We start from the raw sequence: 23,897 nt of genomic DNA on the forward strand, positions 1-23,897 counted from the left end.
TATTTGAGATATATAGACAAATTTCGCTCATATTTCTTTTGCTCTTGTTCGTCTCTCTCTATTTCAATGTATTTGGTAGCAAAAAAATATAGATTTAGGTGTGTCTGACTTAAAATTTGGTATGAAATTCTTAAATTATAAAATAAAATGCATCTATTTCAAAATTATACAGAGAATTAATTAATACAATAGAAATATTTATGTAATTGAATATTTTTTTTGGTATTTATTTACTTTCACATAATAATTGTATTTTTACATATATATATATATGTGTGTGTGTGTGTGTGTGTTTCTGGACTGTACTCTCAGGAATCAGTTACCATTTCAGTTTTTTTTTCTCTCTAAAAAAACAAATTCAGATACTTTTGCTTCTTTTGAAAAGGAAAATCGAAAAGTTAAGGTTTTAGATAAAGAGTAAAAAGTTTGGTGCAAATCTTATTAGTGAAGGCATAAATTAAGTAGGTTTTTTAGTATTGCTTTTATTTTTTTTGCTGTTAGTGGTAAGTCTGTGATGTGTGTGAACATTATAAATATTATCCTATCTCTATCACGTCTTATAAAATCAGTATGACAAAGGTTAAATGTCATGAATTACTAAGTTCAAATTATTTTATTTAAATTTTTAAATATTTAATAAAAAATATATGGCCATATATAACACATCCTTTTCCATATTAAAAGTATTTTTTAGATTTCTTAATATTTTAAAATAAACTAATGATTCAACATGCAAGAGATTTGTTGGGATTTTTTTCTCCATATTTACTACTTTATATTTTAAAATATAATTAGAGAATAATCAAAAGAGTAACAATGGAAGTAGCCATTAGTTTATGTTCTTAATTTTAAAAAAAAAAATAAGAATCTCTTGTACTCCAATAATTCACTTAATGTGGACTAGAGGAAGTATCAAACAATAAAATTATTTTTTTGAAAATATTTTTTACTAATGTGAAATCAATTTAGCCTAGATATAAACTCAAACTTTGATGGATTAAATAAGTAAGCGAGTTAATAATCAATTCAAACTTAAACTAATAATTGAATTAATTATAATTTCATGAGCTGATTTTACCAACTCTAAATTATAAAACTTTGATGCATAAAATGCGGTGCCTTTATATAGTACTAGTGTTTTTACATTATCATCGAGTAATTAATTCAAAAGTTCTTAATATGAGTTTTATCTATTATTACAGGTAGAGATAATTTAATGATGTAATACGTACTAATGATGTGAAGTATAAATGAATCAATATTATTCTGAATTTCTTTGGGATAAACCAAGTGAAATTATCATGATTATCTAACAATATATTATAGCGCCAAAAGAATGTTTGTCTAAATTTAAATGATTTTTTTAATTAACTAATATTTCACTAATGAATGCATGGTTCAAGTGATTAATAAAGGGTTTCTCATTATTTTTATTTTTATTAAAAACTACTACTACTAATATTTGAATTCAGAAAAATAATACTCGTACTAATCTTTTAATGATTGGGTCTCACCTCTCAACCGCCACGAGTGATTAAAATGAATTTGAGATACAGAAGGCCCACATTTATTTGCATGAATTATTATAGGAATCATGCATAATTATTATTAAATAAATAAACAATAATTTGAAAATCTAAAAATAGAATATGTAATACTCAATTAGGTCATGTTTGTTGTCTCCTTATTCGAGTTCACGTGGACAACCCTTAGGATCCAAGCTAGGGAAAGGAGGCATCATAATTTATTTAGGTATTTGTAAGGAGAGAAATAAAATAACCTTTTTTTAATTAAATAATTAAATTTGATTTTGAGGAAATTTAAACTTTGTACTAAATCAGTGAAATATTTACGTGGCATAAAATTACATTATAAAAATAATTTATATTTTAAGTCAAAATAATTCTATATATAAGAATATATTATTTTCATAGAATAAATTAAAAGATAGATATCATAAATGAATGGACGTGTAAATTTTTTATATAAATAGATACAAATTATTTTTTCTTCAATACGAATATAACGTGAAATAGAAATAAGATTCTAATAGTGTGTTTTGAAAGAATAAAATTCTTTAATTCCAATTAGAAATGTTGAGTTTAAATTGATTCATACTTTAATAAATTTACGCGATGAAAAAGTAAAATTAATCGAGATATGAAAATTAGATTTGTTTTCTAGAAAAACATTTTCCGTCTCACCATTTGACACCTGGATGATGTAATTACAACGCGCGAGAACATGGTGGGAAGAGTTGAAGTAGTGGCGTTGAGTTCAAATGATTGTAGGTAAAGGTGGTGTCTTCCTATAGAGGGACAAAACACTACCATACGCACGCTTCCATGGACCCACACTTCCATAAATTATTTAAATATAATTACTATTTGATTTTTGCAATATTGTAGGGAGTACAAATTGATAAATTTATAATAGTATAATTTTCTTATAACGACTTATATAATAATAGAAAGAGAGCGCCACATAAAATTAAAAGACAAAGGATTAGTTATATAATGACACAGCAAAAAAAAAACATTTGTATTATTAATATTTTTAATGTTTATTTTGTTGATTACTACTCCCTTCGTCCATTTTACATGGCACGAAGTTACGAAAATAAAAAGATAATTAATTTTAAGAACTTCCTTTTGGGTTCAATTAAAAATACATATATATGAATCACATATCTAAAAAGAAAATAAAAACACCCACGAAACTTTTATTTTTTTCATTTTTACTCATTCAAAATAAATATTGCCCACTAATATACTTTATCATATTATGTATATATATCATGAGTCTAAAGGAATATAAGCAAGTACTTCAATTTATATAAAATTAAATAAACAATCACAAATATTTTACATAACATAATAAAAATCAATTCAAGTATATTTCATATCATATCAAACTAATACAGATTAAATAATATGAAACGAAATAAATAAAAAAGAGAAGGGGCATAGATATATGTGTAAACCAGCACGACATGTTTGGTCCACGTGAGTTCTGGGACAAAGCAAACACCCTTAAAGATAAAAAGAAGGTGGGCAACCTCATGCATAAGATTTTTTATTCGTTTAAAAAAACTGACTTAATTTGATTTGATATAAAATTAAAAAAATATATTTTCTTATAATTATAAATTAAAGCTATTTTAAAAGTATCTTTTAATTTTATAAAAACATGTTATATGAAAATTTAAAATAAAATATTATAAAAAAATGAATCATTCTTTTTGAAATATTTTTTTTAAAAAAAATATCATTCGGAAAAAATATTTACATTTTGCGATGACTAGTTTATTTGTTTTCATTTTCATTGCCCACGTGAAGTCCACTTTTATGTGTCCCCAAATCTGTTTTTAACCTTATCTAATCATTTGACCTTTGGCTGAGCTTCCCCCTTAGCTGGCTCATCACTTCACTCAGTTTTTGGAGTTTTCTGTTGCCAATTATCTTCGAATCTCATATGCTATCTATCAACTATATATATATATACTCCTATGTCGTTTTAATTTAGTACGAATATTTAAAAAGTTAATTTATGATTTTAATAAAATATGTTCACTAGCCACTTGACCTTATAGAGTTGAAATCGAAAGTTAAATTTAAATTATAAATAAGAATTTGTCATTAAATTTAAATCATAATTTATATTTATTTTTAATAAATAATTTTATTAAACTCGTAAGCAATAGAAGACAACAAATGAGGGAAAAAAGGGGAGGAAAGCGACTAGTTCGTCCCCTCCCTTTAAACTGGTGGAGAGGAAAATAGGATGGAGAGATGCCTATTATATATTCACATTTCAAAGATAAGAGGGACCAAGGAGACATGGTTTTGGGACCCACTTCAGGTGGGCTGTGGGACCCGTAATGCTCAGTCAGTATCTTAAGGAATCATCTATTATTGAAAGATTTGTTTTTTTATTTTTACTTTGCTGTTTGATATTATAGATTTTTTTTATTTTTATTTTTTTGATATCATAGATTCTATATGAGGAGAAGCACTTTGAATAATATATATATAGGATTTAAGGTTTAGGATTCAGGGTTTAGAATTTAAGATTTATATATATATATATATATATATATATATATACCAAAATTGTATTTAAAAAAAGAAATAAACTCATCGATACCTAAGAAGAATTGAGAGCAAAGTATTTCCCCTCAATTTTCATCATTTGATTTGATTTGGTTGTAATATCTCAAGAGATTATTAGACACACAAATTAATGAAAACACATTGAAGTTGAGAGCCTTGTCTTCACAAAATTTGAGGGATTGGACATCTAATTATTTGACTTGATTTCTCTATGTTCGCAATAGTTGGCCAGAAAGATATTTTATTTATGTTGTTTTACTTTTTTAATTATTTTTATTTTTTTAATTTTAATATCTTTTAACTAAAAAATGAAAAAAATATCAATTTATTTTAAAATAAAAAAAATATTATCGTTTTTTTAAATTTCTGACCAAATTCTGGCCAAATTTTCTGGTCATTTAGCACTTCTCATATTTTTTTTAAAAATAATAGGGTTAATATTACTACATTACCCTTTGAATATATTAAATTTAATGCTTTGAAAAAAAATGCATTAAATATTGAAATATTATTTATTAACAAGGGTAAAATAGATACGATAGGGTAAATTATCTCTTGATTTTTAAAACTGGACAAGCATTGTTGGGCAACTATTTTTAGTATTGTGGACTAGTAAAAATAGACGAAGAGAGTAATATAATAACTATTAATTATGTAATCATCTAAGAAATTTACTCTTTAATTATTCCTACTTGCTCCATATTTTGCTATTTTAAAAAGGCACGATGTGAATCCATCTATAAATTCAGAAAGCGTAAGAGCATTGAGAGAACATTTCCCCAATACGAAAGGATCAGATGAGATACACCTCTGATGTGCCCTCGATTAAGTATTTTGGTAAGAGTTTTAAAGGGATTCACAATATTTTGGACATTAACATACTATATCAAGGTTATATATATATTGTAAATTGTTATTAGTATTGCGTGGATAATAATCTCTATGTACATATGAGACATACGTAGAAAGTCTCAATCGAAGACTCATTAATACAAGATTCTATCGATCAATTCAAATCTTATACCACAAGATTATATATTGTGAAAGATTTTAATCACTCTGATCAACAAAAAGACCAATTTCTTTCTGTTTGCTTTACACAATAATAAGAACAAGTTAAAGTGAAAAAGAATAAAAAAAACAAAGTGAAAGCAGCACTATACGAGGTTGAGAAATAAATTCCTTTTACATGAAAGATATTGACGTACGAAAGGCACCTTTTTTTGTTTTTGTTTTAGTATGTATTCCCTTGATTTATTTTTATTTATTTATTATATTAAAATAAACCATTATTTTTTGTTACTAACTTCCTATTTATTTTTAATATATTTTTTAAAACATTGAATTTAAGAAACGTGTAAAATTGTGAACAATTAAAATGGAGAGAAGTAATAAAGAATCGATCTATATCGATAACAAATGACAATAAAAAAATTAATTAATTATCATATACTAGTAATAATTTATATGGTAAAAGCTATTATTTTTGATAATAATTGGCACTCCGCAAACACTCTTACTCATGATTGACCACTTTCGCAACTGCGTAAGAATCAATTTATTATTCATTTTTTTAAAAATGAATGACCTATTTTTTTAAATTTGTTTCAAAAAAGATATTTTTCTTATTTTTTTGATAATATTTTAGTTTCAATTTTTTACGTTACATATTATACGATATAAAATTAAAAAGATATTTTGATAACATAATTTTATTGTAATCTTCTTTATTTCTTAACCTTTTGTATCAAGTAAAATTAAATTATTTTTAAATTAAAAAATATCTTACTTCTTTGCATCTAAATGGCACCACATAAATTAAATTAAGATGTAGCCAAGTATAATTTGACTATTGAGGAATATAACTTGACAATTGTTAGGAGTATAAAAAATTATTTCCCCTGTCCTAAAATATCGAAAGTATTTTTATTTATCAATATATATTTTTTAAAAAGCAGTGCATCCTCCTATATATAAACCCCTTCATTACACCATCACTCTTCAGATTGCAAAGTCCAATTTAATTCTCACATCTTACCAGAAGAAAAAAACTGAAAAAATCTTCTTTGAGAAACAGTTATACATAGAGAAATTAGTAATTAAAATGATGATGGGAAAAGAAGATCTGGGGTTGAGTCTCAGCCTAAGTTTTTCTGCAGAAAAGAGAACAACCACCATAAATCTCATTCCTTCAACAATAATATCCCCTTCTTCTGCCTTCAATAATAATTATTGGACTACTCATCCTCCATTTCCTCATTCCTCATCAGGTTTGTTAATTAATTTTAAATCCTCTTGAGTCTGTACTTTTATTATGTTGATCTAAAAAATGAGTCGATTTTTTCTGCAGATCTGAACACGGAGGCATGCAGATTAGTGGAGACGAGGAGTTTCCTGAAGGGAATCGACGTGAACAGGATGCCGGCGACGGCGGAGGAGGAGGAAGGCGGCGTATCATCTCCGAACAGCACTATTTCAAGTTTGAGTGGAAATAAGCGAAGTGAAAGAGAAGGGAACTGTACTGAGGAGAATGAAATGGAAAGGGCTAGCTCTCGAGGTATTAGCGATGAGGAAGACGGAGAAACTTGTAGAAAAAAACTCCGTTTAACAAAGGAACAGTCCGCTGTACTTGAAGATAGCTTCAAAGACCATCATACCCTCAATCCTGTAAGTTTCTAATTAATGTTATTTAATTAATGGGTAAATATTGTTTATAACTCAAATATATCTATTAGAAGAAATGGCGTTTTCAAGGGCATTTTCGGAAATTCAAATTAATTTTACAAGTATTGATGATGATTTTTTGTTTTTGTGCAGAAACAAAAATTGGCATTGGCAAAGAGACTGGGATTAAGGCCTAGGCAAGTGGAAGTGTGGTTCCAGAATAGGAGAGCTAGGTGAGATTTTTGTCTCTAATTAATTAAGTCGTTTTAATTATATCTGCAATATATAAGCAAAATTAATATAGACAATCATAGGAATAATAATGAAGCAAAAGATTGAACAGCATATTGAATGTGAAAACCAAATCATGGACTCAATAATGAGAAATGGAAACAATCTCATCCCACTCGATAGGTATAGGTATAAAGTCTGTGTGCACTCACTTTATAATTGTCGGATCTCACTTGTGAGATTACCTATATCGAGTATGTGGTTGACTTGTTGTTGTACCAAATAATTAATGAGAAATGTGAACTTTCCAACTCCACTTAAACAAGAAAACATTATTGTCATGCTAATTTGAGTTAATTTCTCAAATGATTTTTATTCAGAAGATGATTATCTTTCTAAGATTAGTTGAGTGCTTGTTTGAAAAATCAAATTCCCCACACTAATATAACATCTTTTGAAATCTACTATTTAGCTACATTAATAGTGCTGAATATAGTTTGTTATGGACATACAGGACAAAATTGAAGCAAACAGAAGTAGACTGCGAATTCTTAAAGAGATGCGTTGAGAATCTGACAGATGAAAACAGGAGGTTACAAAAGGAAGTTCAAGAGTTAAGGTCACTAAAGCATTCACCTCAATTCTACATGCAAATGACCCCTCCCACCACCCTCACCATGTGCCCTTCATGTGAGCATGTCGCGACGGGACCCACAAATACACCTGTCAACATCCCGCCTCATCGCGTTGGTCCACCTCATCAGCATCACCAACCTATGCCCTTAAACATGTGGGGCCCATCCTCCACACCCATCTCACAAGGGCATTATGGTCAAATGGACACTTATCCTACATTTGCAAGACAAAAGTAGTGACAATGACAAAATGTGAATATTAAGTACCATAATGTGTGTAGGGAGGAATATAATGTTTTGTTATAAGATAAGGTTGTTGGGGTTATGAGGGGTCTAGAAAATCTCTTGTTTTTATTTGTTGTCCCTCGAATTTTGTTTTAGTGACTAATTAGGTTATAAGTCCATTTTACTTAATTTAGTAGTTAGTTCCTTCTTTCTTTCCCATCATTATTTGTGGGGACTGGAGAAAGAGTGTTTTTTTTTTATGTAAAGTAAACTCCAAATCACTTTATCATCATAATCAACTAGTAGTTGAATGTCTACCTCTTAACAGTAATTTTGGAAAGTTTGTTCAATAATTGTTTCTTGATTTAATATGATTAATTGTACCTTCTTAAAGACTAGTACTTATATATATTAAGGGAACTGTTAAACAAACAAATTACAACCTGGAACCATTGTATCCTAATGTTATTGGAATTTAGTTCCTTATTTTGCGGGGTTTTTGCTTGAATTAAACATAATAAATTTCTCAAAACTGGATAAATTCAATTTCATTACTTATTTCAAAATTAACGAAATAATATAAGTTAGGCAAGTCCTAGTCCAATATATGAAATGGGAGAGAGCATGCAATAATAGTCAAGATAGTCTGGGTGTGTTTGGTATAAAGAAAAACATTTTTCATGAAAAATATTTTCCGACTCTCTCACTACAGAGTTGTCCGAAGTTCAAATAGGTAGACTTAAATAGTTCAATAAGGAGATGGATATTCGGGTTGAGATCCCTATCCATATATATATTGACTCAAATGGATAATGCAAACCGGCCCAATGTCGAACTTGGGCTTTTGTTCTAGGAAATCGCAATCATGCATTCATTGGTAAATATGCAGAGTTTACGGCTTCCCTCCGTTTGATTTTAAACAAGCTAGTTTGATTTAACATGACTTTTAAGATAAAAAAGAAAGAACTTTGAAATTTATAAGAACTTTGAAATTTATGGTCTAAAATAAGTGATAGATATTTGTGTGATTATAACTCATTTCATTAAAGTAAAACTTGTTGTCATGTTGTTTGATCTTAAACTTTTAATAGGACTGTTTGCATAGATTTTTCCGTATTGTTTGATGGAATATCTATTATAATATCTTTTAATTTTAAACCTAATTAATTAAAGGCTAACAAAAAATAAAGTTCCAAAATCGTCCAGTCACCAGAGACTTTGGCACACTAACATTATGGGACACTATGTATACTTAGCCTTAAAGCCAATTCTTGTAAATTTCTCATTTATTTCTGAACAACCATCATAAAATAGTTTAACTGATATAGGAAGGCATAGTGATTAACTGATCATAAATGAAGAATTAATTCTCTGAACATCAGACATATTTTGGAAGAACAGAATTACAATACCATGTTAATAATCAACATAAAACCAAAAGATTTTCTTTTCTATAACCACAATGAGCCTCATGGTACTAAATCAACTACTGGCACAGACATAGGTGACTAATTATATAATTACAATACTAGAATATCTTTACCAGAAACCTCAAATCTTCAAATACAAACTGAAAAAGAAAAAAAAAAGACAACTTCAGTAGTGCCAAGTGATAGCTAGCTAAACCATAAGACTTTTTCAAATGGCAAGTAAATATACGACATGACACTTGACCCTAACTCAAACCTAAAAGCTAGTTGCAATGATTGCCCAAGCCCATATTAAAAACGCGATGTGAGACTCTTCACAGCAAGTGATCAATTCATAGTATCATCTCAGTTTTGAACAAGAATATTTTTACTGGATTAGCTTTTTAGCAGGCTGTTTAGCCGATGTACGAATGGACTGAATTCTCTGAAGCCTAATTTGCTCCCTAAATTTAGCTATGAACTCATCAGCCTTCTTGTCTACATTATCTGGACTACCATCAACAACACATTTTCTTTCTTCGTCTACATTTTCCGAGCTCTCTTCAATATAATCGTCTGAATCCTCATCACTTTCCGCTACTACATTTTCAAAAATCGACGTTTTCTTTTCTTCCCCTGAAAAATCCATCAATGCTGGCTGTACCACTTGCATCTGTGTATCAACTTTTTTGTTTCTTTCATCCTCTGCTTTCCCATTTATGAAATCTTTAGCATATACTCTGGCCCTTGCAGCCCCAATGAACGGCCTAATTGTTCGAACAGACTTCCCTTTATACGAGCTCAATTCAAATGGAACACTCTTAGTACTTCTCCTCAGTTCCTTACCAAAAGAACCTTTATGATCATCCATCACTATAGAGCTTGATCTCAACAGAGTAGATTTTTTAACAATCGATGGCGATGGCAGAGGAGGTGGTGGTGATGGATGTGAAACAGAGGATTTATTAAAACTCTGTTTCCTCACAATTTTGTGATCAATCTTTCTTGGAGATGAAGTCACGGATTTTGGTGAATTAGTAGTAGTTGAGATAGGCTCAAGAACAGGGGATTTTAAACTTCTAATTGGCAAAAGCAAAGGCTTTTCAACAAAACTTGAACTAATAATAGCATCATTTTCCTTAGCAACAACAACTACTGGCTTACCACTACAATACTGATAATTATTCACTCTGTTTTCATCAGACACTTGATGGTTTTCAAAAAAAGATGAAACCTCAAGTAATTTAGATTGAACATTATCAAATTTTGAACTATATAAATATTCATTTTCTGACTCATCATCATCGTTATCGTTATCATTATCGATTTTTCTACTGAATAAGCCATAAGAAACAGCTATACCAACTAAAATAAGCTGAACAAGTTCCCAATTTCCTGTTTGGGTGATGATTTCAGGAGCTTGTAAAGGAAAAAGTGGAAGTGCAACTAGAAATATGATAAGTAGCATAGTTTTAAAGGTAAAAATGTTGTAAAACTTACAAGGGTAGTCTGCATGGTTTGGTTTCTGTTTTTTGGAGATGTAAGGAGCTGAATCTTGATCCATTGAAAGTAAGGAACTTGAGTTTTGGATCTTGTGTTGTAGACTGTGAAAAGAAGATTAGAAGATGAAGAAGAGAAGTCTTAGGGACTAAGTATAGAAAAGTGAAAGATGATGAAAAAAGATTTTTGGGAGGAGTGACATGATTTCAACTTATGCTTTATTTCTTCTTTTAACCACTCCACTATTTTCATTCTTGCCCCTTATGGTCTCAACTCACACTTTTTTTCAGTTATAATTATAACTCAATAAACACAAATTATTCTTTTTTCTCAATTTTATCACTCAAATTAGAAATCAAACTTTTTCAGAAAAGTTAAAACAAATATTAGTTGAATTAAAAAGTAATGGGTATTTTTTTATAAAATATAAAAATTTGGGGTAATTTTTAAAATTTCCAAATATTCTTGATATTCTTGGAGCCAAAGAGGTGCTTAACCTTTCATTTCAACGCAACCAAAAAAAAATTAAATATGCCTCTTTCTTGCATCGAAAAGACAAAGACAAATAATCTCTCCTAGCTAACATCAAATGGTCTTTAAGAAGGGAAGAAATGGTTTTTTTTTTGTTGTCGATTTAGATATTTGGACAATACTTATTTGATTTGAGCTTGAAAGTTAAGAATATTTTATTTTGACATAATACATAAATATGTCCTCAACTGACATTTATAATCTTCAACTTTGGGTGTGCATAGATACTTAAATTTGCATGAAGTTGAGCAAATAAACACATGCGTCATTCATGACATCTGACATCCTACATGACAATTTGTGTCCTACGCATCCGACGTGTATTATGTCACATAGAACTTACATGTCTACTTGTTCAACTTTATATAAGTTCAAGTATCTACTTATACACACTCAAAGTTGAAGTGCATAAATGTGAAATGAAACAAAATTAAAGGAAAAAATTATATATTATGCCAAATGTAAAATATTTTTCACTTTCAAATTCAAATCAACATAGTAAAATTAATTAGTTACTGTGACTCACTTTGGAAAAAAAGAATCATTTATTAAAGGGAAAAAGGACAAAATATACCCCTGAACTATCGTAAATGGTATGCAAATACCCTTCGTCATACTTTTGGGACATTGGTGCCCCTGCCGTCCAAAACTAGAGCATATATACCCTTTATACTAACGGACATACACGTGTCATTATCTTATCCACCGATCCGACATTTATCGACGGATAAAATTGCGCCATGTGTCCCTATTTAGTCTTCCATTAGAATGAAGGGCATATATGCTCTAGTTTTTGGACGGCAGGGGCACCAATGTCCCAAAAGTATGACGGAGGATATTTACATACCATTTACGATAGTTCGAGATATATTTCTCCTTTTTCCCTTTATNTGCTCTAGTTTTTAGACGGCAGGGGCACCAATGTCCCAAAAATATGACGGAGGATATTTGCATACCATTTACGATAGTTCGGAGATATATTTCTCCTTTTTCCCTTTATTAAAGCTCCTTTAGTTTCTAGTACCTTCATTAAGAACAAACTAAAACAAATCATTGCATAGGTTAAGAAAAATTACTTTTGAGAATTGAAACACTTCGATGATTAAAATAAAATAAATCAATAAAGTTGAGGCTTGGCGTAAATAGAACAAAATAAAGATTGATACGTGTTAGCAATTTTTTAAAACTTTTTAGATGATATTGTTCATATAATAGTTTAGTATAATAAATTATTTACTTTTATTGTACCCTATAATAATACGGTCAAATTTGAAGGAGGGGAAGGGCATTCGGGGTAGGAGATAGAACAAGAATTTTTGTAGTTACGTTAAGAAAATAATATTTGAAAGTTATAAAGTAATATTTGGATAGTGTTTCATTTTTGTGAAAATAAGAGTTTTGTATGTAGTAAAAGATTTTATACTAGAAAAATTGATATTGAACCAGTTTCTCGAACTTAAAAGATTTACCTTAAAAAAACTAACTTAAGAATCAGTTCAATATATAATCAAACAATGAAAAAAAAATATAATCAAACAATGTTTTTTATAAAAAAAATCTGCGTTCAAAAGACTTCTAACATTATAAAATTCGTACCGTCACTGTAAATAAGTTATTGGGCTAGCTATATATTTGATTGTTCGGTCAAAGCTTATTAGCTTATTTTGGGATGAGTTCAACATCGTTTCTATAAGAATTAAAGTAAGGCATAGGAAACTAGAATAAGTATTTAACAAAGAAACGATGTGGGTTATGGTGGAATAAGTGGGATACTCTTCGACTCTTAATTGGAAAGTCTCGCGTTCAAGCTTTGAAAATAGAAAAAAAAAAAATTGGAAGTGTTACCCTTAGAAATAAATATTATAAGACGTAAATTTAAATTTAGTCAAACTCTTATACAATGTCGAACTACGAATGAAAAAAACAGGAACGGGAATATGTTTCTTTGAAAAAAGCTGGTGGTCAAAAGTTGAATTCAAAAGATATCCATGAAAATAAACATGCAGTAACTAATATAGCATCAGATTCTCCAACCTTTTTAACTTTGAATTGTTGAACTGCCTTGAAGTTAATGATTGAAACTCCTTAATTCCTCCCTAAGTTATTTGAACAATTTTTACATGTTATCTGTTCCATATGATTTGCAAGTTATTGCATAGGAGTGGAATTATTATATCGATTGCAGAATTCTCTTCTCATTAACTCTTCGTATTCTTGAGAACAATTGTTCTCTCCTTGCATACCAAAATAGGTAGCTAATAATTAATAGACATAATACATAAATATATGTCCTTTAACTAGGTATCAAATCACATATATGCCCTCTAACTTTTGATATGCACAAATAGACACTTAAACTTGTATAAAGTTGAACATATAAACACACATGTTCTACATGACAATTTCTGTCCTACATGTATTATGCTACTAAGACTCATGTGTCTACTTGTTAAACTTGTTTAAGTTAGAGTGCCTATTTGTACACACCAAAAAGTAGAAAGTGTAAATATAAAATGAAGTCAAATTAAATGGAACATTTAGATATTATGACTAATTAATATTATTCACAACCCACCAGAGATATGACCATGATAATCTAAATAAATTTCTTCTTCTTATTTTGATGAGTAATAATATGAATTCATCAACATATTTTAAATTTTAATTATACATGATACAGAATCTTACGATAATTTAGATGAAGAATTTTTTTTTCTTCTCTGTTGACCTTCTAATCAAGGTCAAATTGTTTAAATTTAAAAATTTATAAAATTGTGTTTAATAAAATCCAACATATAATGCAATATATAATATTTTATGATTTCTCTAAACTTCGCGTATTGCGAGGGTACTGTATGAGTATACTTACATAATATAAACAGAAAAGGGTCAAAATTGCCCCTGAACTATGTGAAATAGACCACTTATACCCTCTGTTACATTTTGAGCTCAAAAATACCCTCACTCTTATCTTTAGAGATCACAAATACCCCTCAAAAATTAACAACCCAAAATTTAAATGACATGGCAAGCCATGTGTGACTGATCCTTCCACCTAAGCTGCCAACTAGGATTACCACTAACTTTTTTAAAAAATCTAGATCTTCTAAAATTGTATTAATCCAACAAAAAAAACAAGAACAAAGTTAATATTATCGAGCCGTAAATTTTCCCTCATACATATAGAAGATACAGGTATGTTATACAAAAAATCATCCTATCAAGTTAGATATATTATATATTAGTTATTTATCAAGTGGAAATATACTTGGTTAATAGTTAAACTACGATGAAAAAATAACTTTTAACGGCAATAAATATAAATATTAATAAAGAGTGGTAAATATTTACGTAATTAAAAATAAAAGGTTTTTAATTAAAAATATAAATATTTTTATGTAATTAAAAATAAAAGATTTATTTCTCATTTTAGAAGGATTTCTAAATGTTGGAAATCCTAGTTGGCAACTTAGGTGGCGAGATCAGTCCCACATGGCTTGCCATGTCATTAACAATTTGGATTGTTAACTTTTGAGGGGTATTTGTGGTCTCTAGGGATAACAACGGGGATATTTTTGATCTCAAAATATAACGAAGGGTATAAGTGGTCTATTTCGCATAGTTCAGGGGCAATTTTGACCATTTTCCGTAATATAAATTACTACTATTCAAAGTAACATTTTGATTATATCATACAAAACTTTATATATGTAGAAATATTTCAAAAAAGTACAAATAATTTCCTTTATTAATCAATTAAAAGAAAAAGATATTTCAATTAAAACAGACTAAGCAAAATACCAACATTTAAATAATTAATTTTGTACTTATACTATTTTATATGTTTGTTAGTATTATAATACTTAATATATATGAAATGTATATTTAATTATATACTTCGGTACAAATGTCTTAGTTCTTTTTTTTTATTTATAAATATTGAATATCAAAAAAATTATTTTTAATATGATATTCTAATAGTGGGCATAGATATCGAAAAATCAAAAATCAAACCGAGCTGCATTAACAATTTTTTAAACTTTTTTTTGTTTTGGTTTCGATTTTTTTCCCTGAAAAACTAATCTTTTAGTTCGATGTTCAACGTAAGAGCAGTGGCGGAGCCAGAAATTTTAATAAGGGGGTTCAAAATCTGAGAAGTAAACACACGAACTAGTGGAAGGGGATTCGACATCTATTATACATACCTAAAAAATAATTTTAACCATATATAAATAGTAATATTTTTCGCCGAGGGGGTTCGGATAAACTCCCTCATTATATGCTGTCTCTGCCCCTGCATAAGAGTCGCGATAATTTTATTAAATAAATATCGAAATAATATATTATAATTTAAGTTAAAACATTTTAATTTAAAAACCCAACCCAACCCAACCTATTTAAATTTGGTGCCCTAAATCAAAATTCACTTCTCTTTCTCCCTCAAACTCTTAACTCCCTCATCTCATCCATCTCTTTCACTGTCTTCTCAGTCTCTCTCGTGCTCGTCTCCCGTTGGCGACCAGCAGGTTGCTGCCTGATAGTGTTCTTTTCTGGATTGTGTTGCTGAGGGCTGCTTTTTGTTTGGGATCCCTGCTCAATTTCATTATTTATCGGATAAGAAACTCGGCAAGTGTTTTTTTTTTGTTGGTAGTTTTAACTATTAGTAATTGATTGGATGTTCAAAAAATGGTTCTGAACTACTGCGTAGTGCCTACAGTGCCTACTGCGTAGTGCCTACTGCTACGAGTTAAATGGTTTATTAAATGGTATTGATTGTTGGTCCTCGCCTCTACTGCCTGCTGGCTGCTACTACAGTCAATTTAAATGTATTTGTTTTATGTTAAGTTAAATGTTTTGATAATTTTGTTCGAACAACCTCTCTACCTGGTAATGTTTGCATACACTCTAGCCTCACCAGACCTTTCTTGTGGAATTATGTTGTTGTTGTTGTAAATTAATACTAAGTAGTAGTCCTATTTATAGAAAGACGGACAACTAATATGGAACGGAGGGTGTACATTAGACATTTTGAACATTTGTTCTTCTCCCCACAAAACTATATACACTTTTTCTATTGAAAGAAGTGGACATCCAAGCAGTTGCCTATGCCTAGATGATTAGTTGTGGGAATTTCGTCAATCTAGAGAGAGGCAGAGGAAGCTCACGTGAGATCAAATCATGTTCTGTTAGACTTTTTTGGAGTCAAACACCCTTTTCACTAATTTATGAGTTTTTCTCATCTGGGTTTATTTTATTGGATTAAAAATAATTTGAAGTTAGTTTTTTTGGTAAGCTTCTCACTCCCAAATTGCTAGAGTTTGATATTTTGCATATTGTTATGGTGTTTTCTTGTTTGGGTTAAAACCAATTTCAGATAGTACAAAGTTTTGCTTCTATCGTTTCTTGTATGTGTGATTGGTGATAATTACTATAACTACTTTGTTGGGGAAATTGCAGCAATTTATTTATTTTCACCTATTTTTTCTTGAAGTATTTGCAGATCAATGGGCTTAGGGAATGAGGTGCAGAAGATTCTAAGCTGGACATCTGTGGTAAGCCATAATAATTTTGGTTAATATTCTTGTATGTATGAACCTAATGTACATATATGTTATATGCCCCTGTAGAGGTGTCAACCGAATGGTGATGGAGAGAATACATTTATATAGAAAAATATTAGTCAAGCAGAGGAGTCGATTGTGTATTGTGCTTAGGCAAAGTCTATGCTTCTCACCTCTGATTCTTCTGGAATCTCATCTCCTTCTTTGTTACTGTTTCATTGCTTATTTCCTATTGTAAATTCTCTATGTTAGTATTAAGTATAATGGATCTCCTTGTTAAATATTTGAAGTAGTTTTTACTTCACTGTCCAAATGATATTGATTCAAAAGTATCTCTTGGAGAATAGGGATGGGCATAAATACCGGAAAACCGAAAAACCAAACCGAACCGAACTAATTCGGTTCTTCGGTTTTTCGGTTCGGTGTCAGTGTTATTTTTTTGGAAGTTCGGTTCTTCGGTTCAGTGTTCGGTGTAAGGGTCTCAAAACTACGGTGCACCGAAGAACCGAACTTTTATTTTTAAATAAATATATATATATATATATATATATATATTTTTTTTTATATATATATGGTCATTGTCTTAACTAAAAATTAAAAATTCAACTAACAATTAAATCATTCATGAACAAATCAATGTAACAACAAATGTACAATTCAATAGTTAACTTCAAATATTAATTTCCAAGAGAAACTCAAACATATTTCTACCAATGTACATTATGTAAAGGAACCGTCTTCGTACTTGTTTTTCTCGAGAAATAGTTGGAGGCACAATGTTCTTGATAAAGACAAATATAGTCTTTTAGTTAGCACAATAAGTGTTCCACGGTTATATACATCACTCCTTAATATAGTTTTAAATTTCTAAGTATCTTATATTTTATCCTTATTTTATTTTTCATTCACACCGAAAAACCGATTTAACAACACCGAATTAAACTGAACTGAAGTAGAAAAAACCGAACCGAAGTTTGATAAAACCGAACCGAAGAACCGAATGCCCACCCCTAATGGAGAATAATTCTACAATTCCTCTGTCTTGTTAATTTTTTTTTTTTTTTGATGACAAGGGAAACTCGCAGCCACTACTCTTTGGGTGCGCACAGGGTAAAACCTCCACTCCTATGCAATAGCTCACAAACCATATAGGAGAGGTAACCCGCACTAGGCAAGCCCGGTGCGACTAGCTCGATCCAGAAGGCAAACCCCTTGCTTTCGCTGGCAAGGGGTTTCGAACTTGAGACCTCCAACATGGAAGTCCCAAGCCCAAACCATTGGGCCACCCCTTCGGGATCTCTGTCTCGAAGTCAATTCCCTTTCTATGGTAGTTGTGTTAAATCTCTTATAAGTTATATATAAGTAGATACATATATTTTGTTCTAGCTCAATTAAGTATAAAGAATCTTGAAAGAACTAGACATTTCAAAGGATCTATTTCAAAAAAACTAGACATTTCAAAGGCTAAATTGTATACATTCAAAAGTATGTAGTGCTTCCTATGGATCATCAACAAATGAACTACATTGTGAAATTTTGATTAGGTTTGTGGTTGTAAAAAAATGATTTGACATCCTACGTTATCTAGCAAGAGCTAACCGTTGAGCTTCAGATTGAGTTTAGTTTTTGGGTCTTGGTCACACTAAACCTATTCCTTGTTTGTTTCAGATAAAAAAAACTAAACCAGTTCCTTGTTTGTTTCAGATAAAAAAAACTAAACCAGTTCCTTGTTTTACAAAGTAGCGCATTCATGTTCGTTGAGATTAAGCAGTAAAACATGAAATATGTGATTCACGAATATATCAACGGCATCAAATTGTGGCTGAATTTAATTCACTTACTAAGGACTCAACACTGCCCACCTATGGTTGCTGTGGAAGTTATATATAATACACCGGAGCTCTTTAATTTAAAAAACAATATTGCTAAAGTAGTAGTCCCTTTCCTCAGTCACGCTCTTAACCTCTTTGGGTGATTATGCTATCAGCTGTAGGGAAATTGTAGTTCAAAGATTTCTTTTTGTTAAAAGCATGCTGTTCATTTTTTCTTGATATCACTATATTAGCTCACTTTTGGTTTTGGACTTCTTTTCAGTGTGGTAACCTTTTGCTTCATTTGGTCTGGCTCATCTTACACTTGATCATCAATGTTTGGTACTCTGTATTAGGCATAGCTCGTATGGTTGAGAATACCCTTATTTCTAGTGGGCTGCTAAAGAGTTACAATTCCGTTAACATTAGTAAAGTGCGCTATCTGGCTGTTGTGATTGACAGTGAAGAAGCTTGTGAAACTTCAAAAGTTCTTGAATTATTGTGTTGGCTTGCGTCTATTGGTGTAAAAAGCATCTGTCTCTATGATAGAGAAGGTAAGGTCGTCAAAAAATTAATTACCAGCTTGTTCATGTGCTTTCTGATGCATCTACAAGACTTTGCTAAAAAATATGATTCCCACAGCCATTGCTTATTGTAGGAGTGCTGAAAAAGTCCCAGACAGCTATTATAGAAGGATTGAACAAGTCCCAGAAAGCCATTGTAGAAGGATCGGATCATGGAACTTTGGGTGAGGTATCGTCAAGTTCCTGGCTAGTTTTAGACTTATGTTTCTGTTACTTCTTGCATTTCAGTACACATTACCTTTATCTTCATTAAAAAATTTAAGTCCTGGTCTATTCACGTGAAGCATCATTCTTGTTGGGAATCAAATCCTGACAGTACCACCTGCAAATCTATGTGACATGCGCTCTAGCTTGAGTTATGCTGAAAAAGATGTAAGGAATGTAAGGAATCTGATTAATGGAAGATAGTAGATTACTCCCATGATGTCCTTGAATTTGGCAAATAATTTGACAGCTCGTCATTTGAGAAGTTAGAGATTGAAAAACTATATAAACAATACTGTGAGTTAACATTTTCTCATTTCAGAATATTAGACTGTTGACTCTCGGAAAGCACAAAGGAATTCAGGATAGGGGTCAGTGTACATTTTTTTCACCTGGACAATGACATATTTTATACATTTTCTGGATCCAGGATATATTAATTTCAAAGATGTCTCTATCTAGTCCAATGATAATAACCTACTCTGAAGATTTTATCACTAGTAATTTTCATTATCATGTATAATAGTAGGGGCAGAGAAAAAACAAAGACCTTCAAAACCCTTTCCACTCATTTAGTATATTTTATCTTCTCTAGTGATAGGGTGTCTGTTAAGTCTTATTTTCAGACGCGCCTAGGACAGTTACCGATTCTTTCTTTTGAATTACATTTTCTCTTCTTTTTAGAGAATGATGCCAATTTGAACTCTTGAATTGTCCCGGTGTTATTTTACAATTGTAATGACTAATGACTATGAACCTGGGTCTTGAAGAAGAATGAGAAATGATAAATAAAATAAGTTCAGATTCTCTATATAACTTTTACGCTATTTCCTTCCCCTTTTTGGTTATATTGGGGTTAGGGGGTGGATGGGAAGTGACATAGAGCCAATATTGTTAAAATTAAGTTTATATGCTATACTGCAAATGTCATTAAGGTCTCAGTTTAAAGTAAATTTACATAATATGTCACTAATGACTTAAGTTTGTTTCCTTTGCCGATACCCTTCTGTGCCAGAAGCATGTAGACCTGGAGTTTGTCTCTTTTGCTGATTCAAAACCTGCAGTAGCCAAAGCAGCTAATTTACTCTTTGCCAAGCATTATGCTAGCACAAAACCAGAAAAGCCGAATTTTACAGAGTCTGACATGTCTGAGGCGCTACAAGCTGTAGGTCTGTTGATTAATCTTCCTCCCCCCTGTTTGCCTGATGTATTCATCAATATGAATTTTTCATCTTTGCTTGAATGGTGGCTTTCTATAAACGTGATAAATTATCAAACCTACAGGTTTTGGGGGACCAGAGCCTGATCTTTTATTCGTTTATGGTCCTGTGAGATGTCACATGGGTTTTCCAGCATGGAGAATCCGGTACACTGAGATCGTGTAAGTACATTCATGCAGAAACACTTGACATTTTTTGCTCATCTCTGGCACGAGAGACTCTCCAGATAATGTTTTTAGGTTTGGAAATTATGTTTTATTTCCATCCTCATTTGCTTTGATTCTTTGAAGGTACTGCCACCGCGGTATAGTCTCAAACAGTTACATTATGACAGCACACATGCATCTGTAGCTTGTATTTATGAATTTCTTGTTGTTGGTTATCCGGAATCAGTAATCAACAAATCAGATAGGGAGGGTACAAGATGCTCTCAATTTCACAAACCTAGTTAAAAGTTGGCCCTTATTTGAATTTTTTTCCATATTTTCCTTGAGGTAGAATCTTGGTTGGAAATTTGCTAATGTTTCTTGAGTATGCACTATTTTTCATACATGTTTCAAAAGGGTTTTGGATCTGAAATTATTCATTTTTGGCTGCAGACATATGGGAACCTTAAAGTCCATGGAGTTTGGTTCCCTCATAAAAGCCATCCACAAATTCACAAAGGTGCATCAAAACTATGGTATGTTCGACATTTATACCTGTGAATGCTAATCTGTTGTCGCCTTTCAAAAACCAAACCATGCTCTTTTTGCATGCCATCCCCCTGAACCTCCTTGTCTCTCCTTTACTACATTAGTGAAAGGAAGGACATTATGTCTAAGGTATATCTTGTGTTTGATTTGGTTTATTTAGAGCTTCAATTCAGAAATCAAACTCCTTTAAAGGTGTGAAAAATGAGAAATTTTAAAGTGCTTTTTGCGGACTTTCCTAAACTGCTGTAGTGGCGTATCTGTTTGGTGTTTAACCATGATTTAGGATTCAGCATGTTTCTGTAATACGTTGATGAATGTCCAACTGATCACATCAATTTCCATTCTTCCCTTCATTTACATGTAACTGTTTCTGCAGCTTTAGTTTATAACGAACCAATTTGAGTGCTCTTCACATTTCTGTTTTCAGGCCAATGAACACTAGCAGGTGGAGTGATTTTTCTTATACAACGACGTTGTTACACTTCTCAGCAACTTACAACACACAATCAGCTTCGTCTTATATATTTATACTGTTCCAAGATTTCATACAAAAAAAATGTAGCCTTAAACATTTAACAAGTACCCCTGTTTTTAACTATTTTTTTGCACATTGCTATATAACTAGTTAGAGATGCCTCCTGTTGTGAAAAATTATAGGAACTTGTGATGGTGTATTAGTGATTGGGCGCAAAGTTGTGTTGAGGACAGTAATAACTTATATAGGGTGGAGAATTTTAGTAGGTCAGTTGATTGACTAGCTAAACTTTTGTCTAGTTGGTCGACTACCTGAATTGTTGTCTTGTTGGTGAGTGTTTGATATCCCACCTTGTAATTCCTTCACCCATTCTCGCTACTCCCAATTTCATTTTGAAAAAGTGTCTTATAAGGTTCAAAATATCATTCTGCACGTTGAGAGAACCAAAGAGGTTACATACTATTACAATATTAACTTGAGTGTGATAATAAGTGTGCGAGGTGTGTAAGCACAAAGATCAATTTAAAATAAAACATAACTCTCGATATAAAAAGAGTATAGTGTGCTGTGTGTGCTATATATCAAATTTTAAGTTCTTTGAGTCTAATTTTCAACAATAAAAGCTTTTTATTGAAGAGCATCTGAAAAAGAGAACCTACTATCGAACCCCAGATTGCCTATCGCAAATCTGAAATTATAGTGAGTGAAGAATCGCCTGCAATGGCAAAAGGGAATCGCCAATAGCATTGGCAAATTTGAAATTATCCTAAATTTATTTTTACTATTTCAAAATTATCTTAATTTTACTTGGTTAAATGAAATTTCATTTGTGTAGTATTTTCATTGTTTAAGAGGTTTAAATATATCTTATAAAGATGTAAGGATAACATTATTATATGTAGTAAGTGTGTTATGCCAAACATGTAAAAGATTTAATCATCTCATTAAGTAATTTTGTTCATTTCCTATTTAAGAGTTTCAAATAAAACATATTATAAAAAAAATATTCTCCTTTTCTAATCAAATGCGTGAATAATTTATTTTTTTTATAAAATTATTTTTAACTAGGTAAATTGTCCTCGCTTCGCGCAGTGGTGAACTACGTCAATAATCTACTTCTGAACATTTGATAATATAAGTGTTTTTGAGTGGGTACAACCCTACGATATATTGTCAAGAATATTTTATTCAAAGATGAAATGATTTTTTTTTTAATCTTAAAATCAAAAAGATTTGATTCTAAGTGTTTATGCATTTTGTTATTAATTCTTTATTTTACTGTAGTTATTCATCACCAAAGTCTTTAGAAAACGTGTAATTGTCTATATTTGTATTTTCAAAAAGTGGTACAAACATTTTATTCATCAATTGCGAGAGTTTTTTTTTTTCTATTCAAGGCCTCTACATACAGAACCTAAATATTATACATCTTATATAATTAGTTGTGTACTTGATAAGTTAATTAAAATTTAAAAACACATCTGTTGGAGTTTAATGAAATAACGTGTGTTGCTCAAATAATTTGGATTAAATGATATCTTGGCAAGTACCTTATTCAAAATCATTCGCAGTCGATGAAACTACTTTGACAGCCAAAAGACATATTTTGTAGTTTATGTTTTGATCAATATGCTTAAAACTTTTTTTTTTTGCGACTTTTAATCTAATGTTTATAAGGAGATAATTATTTCTTTAATATTTGATTAATATGGATTCATCCTACTTTGAGGGGTAATTGATTGACTCCAATCCAACATTTGAACTCCACACTTTTGATTAAGGTTGAGTACAATATTTACCATCCCACTACATTCCTTTATTTTTTGGATGTCACTAATCGATTGAATGCCTCGATAAGATAGAAAGTTGAATAACTAAAACTCCAAGGTAGTGTGGAACCACCATAACTTCTGAACACTCAAAAGTCCCTTCTTGGACATTCCACGGATCTTTTAGCCACTGAAAACTCTATAAAGATCAAAGTCATTTATTTTACAAGTTTAAGAATTCTAATCTACATTACACCAATTGTCTAATGAT

At 30.7% G+C, this 23,897-nt stretch overlaps 3 protein-coding genes across 6 annotated transcripts; 2 read left to right on the forward strand and 1 right to left on the reverse strand.

Moving 5' to 3' along the window:
• Window positions 1–6,121: 6,121 nt before the first annotated feature.
• Window positions 6,122–8,414, forward strand: LOC125874998 (homeobox-leucine zipper protein HAT4). Its single transcript, XM_049556048.1, has 4 exons — window positions 6,122–6,382; window positions 6,463–6,779; window positions 6,930–7,009; window positions 7,522–8,414. The coding sequence occupies exons 1-4, from the start codon at window positions 6,217–6,219 to the stop codon at window positions 7,877–7,879; spliced, it is 921 nt and encodes a 306-aa protein (XP_049412005.1). The 5' UTR covers window positions 6,122–6,216; the 3' UTR covers window positions 7,880–8,414.
• Window positions 8,415–9,254: 840 nt separating this feature from the next.
• Window positions 9,255–10,952, reverse strand: LOC125873231 (uncharacterized). The gene has a single exon (XM_049554132.1). The coding sequence runs from the start codon at window positions 10,838–10,840 to the stop codon at window positions 9,665–9,667; it is 1,176 nt and encodes a 391-aa protein (XP_049410089.1). The 5' UTR covers window positions 10,841–10,952; the 3' UTR covers window positions 9,255–9,664.
• Window positions 10,953–15,774: 4,822 nt separating this feature from the next.
• On the forward strand, window positions 15,775–22,117 carry LOC125874711 (uncharacterized). Of its 4 annotated transcripts, none has more exons than XM_049555716.1 (8): window positions 15,775–15,933; window positions 16,808–16,859; window positions 18,963–19,233; window positions 19,338–19,432; window positions 20,483–20,636; window positions 20,752–20,848; window positions 21,287–21,369; window positions 21,810–22,117. In XM_049555716.1, exons 2-8 carry the CDS (start codon window positions 16,812–16,814, stop codon window positions 21,815–21,817), a joined length of 756 nt encoding a protein of 251 aa, XP_049411673.1. In that variant the 5' UTR covers window positions 15,775–15,933; window positions 16,808–16,811; the 3' UTR covers window positions 21,818–22,117. The 4 variants fall into 4 exon arrangements, with proteins under 4 accessions (XP_049411673.1, XP_049411674.1, XP_049411675.1 ...); XM_049555717.1 differs by having other exon boundaries at window positions 15,781–15,833; window positions 16,799–16,859; XM_049555718.1 differs by having other exon boundaries at window positions 15,781–15,833.
• The last annotated feature ends 1,780 nt before the right edge of the window (window positions 22,118–23,897 follow it).

Source organism: Solanum stenotomum, chromosome 8, assembly GCF_019186545.1.
Source record: "Solanum stenotomum isolate F172 chromosome 8, ASM1918654v1, whole genome shotgun sequence".
In the NCBI taxonomy this organism is placed as follows: domain Eukaryota; kingdom Viridiplantae; phylum Streptophyta; class Magnoliopsida; order Solanales; family Solanaceae; genus Solanum; species Solanum stenotomum.